Genomic DNA, 9,555 nt, shown 5'->3' with positions numbered 1-9,555 from the left:
GAGGGAGGGAGGGAGGGAAGGAGGGAGGGAGGGAGGGAAGGAAAAATAAAAAGAAGGCAGGATACAGTCATACTGTCACCAATATTAATTAGCGTCTAGTGTGGTTCATTTATCCCAGTTCAACAGCTTCATCCGCAGTATCTATCCACATTGGAGAGCGATAACAGGGGATAACAGCGGACACCCAGAGAAGCAAGTCTCTCTGCCCAGAATTTGAGACGAGGAGCTCAAACTACAAATCCCAGTACCCTTCTCAACAGGCTCCCCTCCGCTCTCCAGTATCCTACGGAACAGTGCAGCATCTACATATGAAACTACAACTCCCACAACTCATCAGACCCATCGCGATCCTTACTCCCAGGGTGCAATGCGTTCCCGTTCAACCTTGAACACAGCGCGTTGCAAGTTGGGGATTGAAGTCAACTGCAGGCAGGTAGCTGGGCGTTGTCAGGATTACGGACTGTTTGGGCTTTTGACTTCCTCTTTAAGAGCGGTTCTCAGGGACAGAGAGAGGGTAGAAAGGCAGCTTGAACCAGCCTTGGTTCCATCGCGGCGCAAGGCAGCGATGTTCGTGCTAAAATTAAGTGTGGAGAGCGAGAATTAAGTGGAAACAGCAGCCGTCCAAACAGCCACCAAAAGCGTCGTTTTTTGTCGCAATGGCTTTTTTTTTTCCTTTACCAATATGGCTGCCTGCTCCAGCCACACCTGATGCTGGAGCCAAACAATCCACTACAGCTTCCCTATGAGTACTACTGCCGCCGACAGCATACCGGCTCCAAACAACATCACATCTTGGTGACTGCGGACTCCAAGGGCACAGTAGCCCAAATCCCACTACCAAAATGGCGAAAGGAGACGCTTTCTTGTGCAGGCCGCCAGGTGACAATACGCCTGCGCGTGAGGCGGGTGCGTTGTTAAGGGACGGGAGGGTGGCAACCCAACACGCCTGCGCGGGAAGAGGGACCACGGTCTGCACACAAACACCAATGGGTGAAGCGTTCCCAAGTTCCTGCGGCTGCGCCATGACCCGCACGCGCTTACCCAGGCGCCTGAGCGAGGCCTCAGGTCCCGCCCTTTTAACTCAGTACGCTGGCGCACGGCAGAAAGGCGGCGCTTCTGCGCTCTAGACGAATGCCAGCGCGGCTGCGCGCAGGGGGGTACCCCATCACCGCGGCTGCGCGGGAGCCAGGCCGCCGGCTGTCACTGCGGTTGCGCGCGGCGAGCGGCGATCCCGGGGCGCCTGCGCGGGTGGCTTTGCGGGCGCTCGCGGTAAGTTTGCGCCAAGTGCGCGGCAGCCGGGACGCAGACGGCGGCGGCGGCGAGAGGCGGAGCCCGGGGACCACCCCACATCATCCTCCCCCGAGTCACCTCACGTTCCACAACCTCACCTAACCTCTCACCCCCCCTCCGGTCCCCCAACCCCGGGATGGCAGCGCCCTCCAGCCTTCCCGGCCGGACCAGCGGTCGCCAGCGCCAGCTTTAGCCTGTGGGTCTAGGCCCCGCCGAGGCCTGATCCCCCGAAGCCGGGACCCACTGTGCAGCCAGCCGCCGGGCCGGGGCTGAGGGGTTGCTCCCCTCTCACGGCCCTTGGGGAGGACGCTGCCGTCCCAGGGACTGGGGGCCGGGGGGTGGGGGGGAGCCAGGGAGAGGAAGTCGGAACCTGTGTTGGGAAGAGAGAAGGGGGCCGGGGGTCAGGAATACCCCCTTCCCCCGCCTCCCCCCTCCCCCCGGGGCTGGGGGGGCCGGAGCAGAGAGCGCCCAGTCCGGGAGGTGGATGAATGTGGGAGAAAATGGAGACCAAGACGATCGTGTACGACTTGGACACGTCGGGGGGGCTGATGGAGGTAAGACTGGCCCTCATCCCCTTCCCCCAGTGCCGGGAGGGAACCTCCGCCCCACAAAGCCGGCCCTAAGCTCGAAGCGCCAGAGGGCCGGGGAAGGGGGGGGTTCTTCCTCACCCAGTCTCTCCCTCCCATCTTTGCAATTTGGGGGACTGAGCACAGCTTCCGAGGACGTTTGCAGCAGTTTCACCTACCCGCCGCCCTCGATTCGCTCTCCTGAGGCTTCAGCCCACTCCATTTCATTGCACCGGCAGGCCTCCCCACCCCCTTCTTGTCGGCCCCTTTGTGCTTCCCCCTGCACGTCCGGGTACCAAGCTTCGGGCCTCCGGAGCCGGGCTTTGGAGTCCCCCACTGTCCATACAAGGAAGTGGCGAGAAGGGAACCGCGCACCCTTTCCCCATCCCCCTACCCTGATCCTCCTCATTTGGAAGGAGCTTTTCTCCTTGTTGTGCTGCAGGAGCTCAGTTAGGGTGGGTTTCCCCTGGTTCCGGGGACCGAGAGGTTCTGGAAGCAGCCTGGATGGGAGGAAGAAGGACAAAAGGGGGAAGAGGGGTGGGTGACGGAGAAGCCGCGCCTCGGGGACTACGGGACGCCCGAGAGCTCCGAATGTGCACACACGCCGTTTGTATGTGTGTGCAGCAAATCCAAGCTCTGCTGGCTCCCCCCAAGACGGACGAGACAGAAAAACGGAGTCGGAAGCCGGAGAAAGAGTCCCGGAGAAGCGGCAGGGCCACCAACCACGACAGCTGCGATAGCTGCAAGGAAGGTGGGGATCTCTTGTGCTGCGACCACTGCCCTGCCGCCTTCCACCTCCAGTGCTGGTAAGGCCTGGGGACCCCTTTGGAACACCTTGGCGGATCGTACTCGGTACATTCCTTCACCAGGCCTGGAGAAATAACGGGCGCTTGCAACCGCTAGCTGCCTGCAGCCGCTGGGGCGAGCGCCTTTGCGATCTCGGCTTTTGCCGGGATCCGGCCGACTTGAGGGGAAAAGCAGCGGCGTGACCCCGGGATGGGGGTTGGGAGGAGTGAGGTGAACCCCAACTGAGATTGGAAGTAGATAGGGAGCTGGGACTGATCGGGCGGCCGGCGGCGGCGGGGAGGAAGGGGAGGAGCTCCAGGTCCAGTGCCGCTTGGCGGCCGCGCGCTCCCGCCGCCCTCTGGGCTCCTGCCTGCGCCTGAGCTCTCCTTGGGGTTGGTGCGCGGAGCTCTCGGCCACCCAGTTCGCCCAGGTTCAGACCCAAGCGAGCGGGTGCCTGCGCCGGTGCAGGAAATCATGGAGGATGTCTCTCGAATCCACTTCTTTGCCTCTCTGTTTACAATATGGCGACCTGCCTTTAAATTATATTTTTATTCTCAGCGCCATTTTGGCTGCATATATGATTTGCAAACGTCTCCGGGAGAACGGTGCGGGTAGCCTTTGAGCCCTTTCTGCAGCAGCTCCTCGAGGGCCAGGGCTGGGATCTCGCCGGCTTGATCCCTTTCTCTGCAGCTTGCCCCCTGTTGCCACTCCAGAGCTGCCTCCCTCCTCCCTCTTTGCTCCTCCCTCCCTGCTCTGCTGCCTCTTAGGAAATCGGGCCGTGTTAGACAATTAAAATTGCCCTTGGGCGCCGATTTCTCTTCTCTGCTCTGGATCAACGAGCCCTTCTCCACAAAATTCTTTGCTGCTGGGGCAGGATTGTATTTGGTGGCTCTAGAAAGGCAGTTTTGAGAGCTGGAAAGCTGTCCATTCTCTCACCTCAGCTGAATGGGGGGGAGGGGGTTGATCGCCGGGTGAGGGTGCTTGATTCTTCTCATCATGGAACGATCTGGCAAAAAAGATAGTTTTCACTATCATCTGCCCCCAGACCACCTTTCTGCCCTGCACAAAAATCCCACATCTGTACTTGGAACCCAGGTGGCCTCTTCTTGTTCTGTTCAGCAACAGTTGACTGAGGCTAGCTTCTGGACGGACGGGCTGTTCTGTTTGTTCCCACTTAGATTGGGAGGGAAGGGGTCCTGTTATTTTCTTTTGGTTTGGGTTTTTTTTTTTTTTTTTGTTTTTGTGCTGCCCTTTATAACTGGTGTTGTCTATTTTTAAATCCCTTGTTTAAAAAAAGTGTTTAAGGTCTCCACAGTTCCATCCACATTCCCTCGCTTGGTTTATGGAATAATGCCTGCTGCATCTGTACTAATTGCAGGTTTTATTAGACAGATGACTGATACTCGGCAAATTAAGACTGTGGTCAGAAGTTACGTGAGACATTCCCATTACTAATTCCAAGACACTTTTGCCTAGGAGGGCACCCCCATCTTGGCTTGTAATGTTCCAGGGACAAAGATTATTATCCTGGAGGAAGCTTTGCTACTGGTCTTTAAATTTTTATTATGACGTGAGTAATGCCAACAGTAAGGGCCTGTGGGTTCTGTTTTTAGCCTTTACTTCCTCTAAAATGTAATCCACCTGGAGAAAATATCTGTGATCCAGTTTCTCTTGCTATTCCTTTTTATTTGGGGTGGGTTAAGTTGGCCTCACTCTGTAGCCCTGCTTGGCCTTGAACTCACAACCATTTTCCTGCCTCAGTCTCAAAAGTACACATCATCGCTTATCCCTCCCTTGCTGTTCTTGAGCACAGGAGGGATTTGAACCTGAGTCTGTGTTGATTATGGTTTTTGTTGTACTTATGCATGACTAGGACTGTGTTTTCAATTTCTTCTCTCTTCCTTTTTCTGTGTTTTTTGCTTTTTTTTTTTGAGACAGTCTTGCTGTGTATCCCTGTTTGGTTTGACTTAGTACTTGTTATGTCGCCCAGGGTGATTTCCAACCTATGACCATCGTCCTGCCTCAGTTTCCTGAATGCTGGGATTACAGCTGTGCACCCCCATATTTAGCTGTATTTTTTTTTTTAAGTTTGGGCTAATATTTTAACTGTTACCTCTAGGGCGAATCTGAAGCACCTTAGGAGCATTTGCTTGACAATTATGAGGAACAGAGTTCAGATCCCAGCATCCACACGGCAAACTGGGGGTCCTGCAAATGCCATTAGCTCCAGCTTAGGGGTGGTGGCAGACTCGGGATTACTGATACTTAGCTGGCTTCTAGCCTTGTTGGAAGCCAGGTTGGTCCAGGTCATAGCTTAACTGAGAAAACATCCAGAATTCTCAAAGGAATAGGCAGAGAATAATGGAGGGGGACACGCAGTGCCCTCTAACCTTTCCAAACTCCGGAGTATGCACTTGGACATGTATAACCTTCACTCATACACATACATACATTACTTTCGTTTTTTTTTTTTTATAAATTACATTTATTGCCAGGATGTGGTGGTGTACACCTTTAATCCCAGTGCTTTGGAGGCAGAGGCAGGTGGATCTCTTCAAGACTTGCCTGGTTCCAGGACAGCTAAGGCTGGTGCACAAAGAAGCCCTGTCTCAAATATCATATATGTATTGGCGGGGGGGGGGGGTGCCAGGTGAAAGGAAGGGGACAGCCTTCAAGATTCAGTGCTCTCCACTGCTGTTGTTCCTAGGGACTGGACCCGGGGTTTCAAGTTACCATATGGGGCAGCAAGTGCCTTTACCTCTTGAGGCATCTTACTGGCTCTTAAGTAAACCTTTAATTTAAGAAAAGTTTTGAGACATGGAAAAAGTGTGCTATCTTTTTGCCTAAGGTTGGGCTTTTAAACTCTTAAAAGCTGAACTCTGAGTCTTTAAGAGTAAATCTTGTTAAGTTTTAACTGCAGTTTGTGCATTAGCTGGAAGGAGAAAACGGGAGGGACAGTGAAACTCATGCTACGCATGTCATTGACTGTTTCCCCTGTCTGAGATCGTGAATTGAGAACTGGTAATCAGAGATTTAAAAATGGTAGTGAATGAAGTAGGATTTGTTTCACATCTTCAGTTCTCCCTTGAAGGTGTCAGTACTGAATGAATATACCATCGACTTATCTGAGTTCTTCTCTAAGTCACAAAACATTCTAAGTATTAGTAAAAGAGGAGGAAACCATCTTTTAAATAGAATTCCCTGGGTGCTTTCATTTCATAAGTGAGGATTTCCCCACTTTTCTGTTTTTTTAAACTACATTCTCCAATAAAATTGAAGTACTAAATCAGCCAGAGTTGTGAGGTTAGGCAGTTAATGTTGAGGTTTTGATTCCTGAGTGTGTTTTCAATAGTGTTCCTGTGTTTGCTTATTTGTATGGGGGTGAGGTTAGGTAGAGCTGTATTTTCTCCTGTTTCCCCTTTGAACTGGCTGAAACTACATGACTTAGATAGCATGTGTCCCTTATGTACAGAGTGTATGAGAATGGAATTGGAATTTTATGAATGCTATGGATCGTAATTTCAGTGCTGTTATCTTCACTGAAAGTTCTATGAGATATTGGGTAGGTGTTTGCTTGCCTGTAATCCCAGCATTTTAAAGGATGAGGCTAGAGTACTGAGAATTCCAAGCCTGCCTGGGCTATATAGAAAGACCCTGTCTGAAAAGAAAACAAAAAAAAGAAAAAGAAAAGGTTCTGTGAGACAAGTCCTTTGTATGGCTGGTTTTTTTTTTTTTTTTTTTACCAGTATGCTTTATGGTAATCAGTATATATTAAAATGCCCCAGAAGTGCTTTCTTTTGATGGGATGGTGGTGGGTTGAACCTAGGTAGGGCCTGTTAACCCTCCTGTCACAGCTTCCCAAGTAACCAGGATTTTAAGCCTGAAATACCAAGCCTAGACAGAAGTGATTCCTAGGCAAACCTTATCTCTTGGGCTTAAGATATAGCACCAGACATTACGGTGCCCTCTTCTGGCCTGCAGACATACACACAGATAGAATATTGTATACATAATAAATAAATATAAAAAAAAAAGACATAGCACCAAACGGCAGTTTTTTCTGAGATAAATTACCTGAGTGAAGGAAAGGACTGCTCACAATTTGTGTTTGGGCCACCTTTTCTCTCGAATTAATGGACTGTGGAAAGTCAGTCTAGTTAGGTCTTTTCTGGGTTTTCTGTGGCAATCCTCTGTGTTAGGAAATGAATTGTCCTGTGCGTGGTATTAATAAACTCAGCGTGATAGTAGGATTACTGTGCCTGCCCCAGAGAACTAGAAAGTTCTCAGTTGTCCCCTGATGATTCTGGCTTTGTCATCACAGTCGTGCATAAGTTGAGCCTTCTGAAGTCTGATCCCTAAAAATCTGTTAAAGAGAGGATACCTAGGCTGGAGAGATGTCTCAGCGGATAAAAGCACTAGCTGCTCTTCCAGAGGACCCGAGTTCCAGTCAGGCACCCACAGGATGTCTCACCACCATCCATTTATAACTCTAGTTCCAGGGGATCTGATGCCCTCTTCTGGCCTTTGTGGGTACCAGGCACACAAGTAGACATATATGTAGATAAAATACCCATACACATAAAATAATTATTTTATTTTATTTATTTATTTTTTTATTTTTTGGTTTTTCAAGACAGGGTTTCTCTGTGTAGCCCTGGGCCCTGGCTGTCCTGGAACTCACTCTAGTTAGGCTGACCTCAAACTCAGAGATCCACCTGCCTCTGCCTCTCCAGCACTGGGAATAAAGGTGTGTGCTACTACCACCCAGTTTAATTTTATTCGTGAAGAAAAAAAAGCAGGCTGACTGGTAGAGCTCTAGTTGCTGATGTTGCATCTTTCTGTTTGAGTTGGGAAGGACTGTTGTCACTGATAGAGTGAGTACCACAGCAGCAGTAATGAGGCTACTGGAAAGTGGGTATTTTCCTCATGAAACGGTTCATGGAATTCTGCTCCAGACAGACAGGGACCAAAATGGTCTGATTGAGAAGTGTATCCACTTCAGTAGATCTCAGCGTGGTCCCTTCCTGTCAGACAGATTTCTGTAGCATTTGCCTCTGTGTGTTATATTTGGAATCGTTGGCTGGCTTTCCTCTCTCTGGTGTTGGCAGCAAGACTCAAAATGAGGTTTTCGAAGAATAAGAGTGAAAAGGTCTCTGTGCACAGGCAAAACTAAGCTCACTTGGAGTTTTGCATGTTTAATTTCCAGTGAGTCATAACAAAGGTTTCACACATACAATAGCATCTAGAAGTGTTCTGCCTTGAAAAAAATCTTTCCCTCTAAACTTTTAAGAATATTCTGATTATGATGTGTTTGGCTCATAGGACTAATAGTCAACCAGTGAATCAAAATATGTAGGGTTTATTTATTTATTTTAATCTCGTGAACTTGTTTTCGACATTAAAGTACTTGGAAATCTGGTCCCGAGAAACAGTGTCATGGATTCCTTTCCCTCACTCTATCCCATGAGTTGACATCATCCCACAATGCAAGCGGAGACTGTACTGTTTCCCGACTGCTCAGGCCAGAATAATCACACAGAAACTGTTCATTACAACACTGCTTGGCAGGTGGCTCAGGCATATTTCTAGCCAGCTCTTATATCTTCAATTAACCCATTTCTATTAATCTGTGTATCTCCTTGAGGCTCTGGCTTACCAGTAAGGTTCTGGCATCTTTCTCCTTTGGCTCCCTTCTCCCTGACTTCACCTTCTTTCTCCCTGCATTCAGTTTAGTTTTCCCACCTACCTATATTTTGCTCTACCATAGGCTAAAGCAGCTTCTTTATTAGCCAGTAGTAATACAGCATATTCATAGCATACCGAGGGTAATCCCACATCATCACAATACACAAGTACCTAAGTTGGTTTTATGTTTATTTTATTTACTTATTTGTCTTTATGTGATGAATTGGGATTTAGCTGTGTTTATAAGAGTCCACTTGAAAACAGAAAGTCCAACTTGAGCTCAGGTTCATAATGTATGCTTTCTGACTATGTGGGGCTTGGCTGTTAATCTTAGGAGTGGTTAGTACAAAGATAAAGATTATTTAAAAATACTAGAATAGGGACTGGAGAGATGGTTCGGTGGTAAAGAACACTGACTGCTCTTCCAAATGATCCAGGTTTGGTTCCCAGCACCTACATGGCAGCTCACAACGATCCCAGTTCCAGGGGACCTGACACCCATGGCAAAACACCAGTGCACATTAAAAAGAAAATTAGAATAGGGCAGGGGAGAGGGGAGATTGCTCAGCAGAGCAGTTAAAACATTTGCTGTGCTAGCAAGAGGACTGAAGTTTTGACTCCCAAGCTCACATAAATGCCAGGTGTGTGTGTGGCAGGCTACCTGAAAGTCCAGCCTAGGAAAGCCAGACATGAGATCTCTTGCAAGCTGGCTAGCAAGACTAGTCATGTTGGTGAGCTCTGGATTTGATGGTAGACCCTGCCTTAAAGAATAAGGTAGAAGAGAAATGAAGGAAGATTCCCAACATCAGCCTCTGGTTTCCACATGCACACTCATCTGCACACACACAAAATTAGAATAAGGCAGAGGCAGGAAATCATTCCAAGTTTAAGGTTAGCCTAATCTTACACAGTTCTAGGCCAGCAAGGGATACATAGTGTGACCCTGTCCCAAAGGGAGTTAGGGGTGGGGTAAAGATTAAGAACACTGGCACTTCTGGAGGTTCTGGATTCAATTCACAGCATCCTCTTAGCAGCTCACAACAGTATGTAACTCCAGGGACTGCAGTACCCTTTTTCTGGGTGCACATGGTACCCAAGCACATTAATTTTTTTTTAATTAAAAACAAATAAGGTATAGCCGGGTGGTGGTGGCGCACGCCTTTAATCCCAGCACTCGGGAGGCAGAGGCAGGCGGATCTCTGTGAGTTCGAGACCAGCCTGGTCTACA

The 9,555-nt window shown here is 49.3% G+C and overlaps 1 protein-coding gene across 2 annotated transcripts in view; it reads left to right on the top strand.

Annotated features, from left to right (window-relative positions):
* Window positions 1-1,194: 1,194 nt before the first annotated feature.
* Window positions 1,195-9,555, top strand: part of Phf12 (PHD finger protein 12) — a 49,442-nt gene continuing 41,081 nt past the window's right edge. The window contains exons 1-2 of one of the 2 annotated variants that reach the window (XM_013347366.2): window positions 1,195-1,844; window positions 2,481-2,662. In XM_013347366.2, the coding sequence (XP_013202820.1) occupies window positions 1,779-1,844; window positions 2,481-2,662 (248 nt within the window). In that variant the 5' untranslated portion in view covers window positions 1,195-1,778. The remainder of the gene's footprint in view (window positions 1,845-2,480; window positions 2,663-9,555) is intronic. The other variant, XM_005349481.3, reaches the window with a different exon arrangement.

This window comes from Microtus ochrogaster, chromosome 7 (assembly GCF_000317375.1).
Source record: "Microtus ochrogaster isolate Prairie Vole_2 chromosome 7, MicOch1.0, whole genome shotgun sequence".
NCBI classification, from domain to species: Eukaryota; Metazoa; Chordata; class Mammalia; order Rodentia; family Cricetidae; genus Microtus; species Microtus ochrogaster.
Note: the sequence above shows the minus strand (reverse complement) of the source record. Positions and strands in the feature narration are given on the sequence as shown.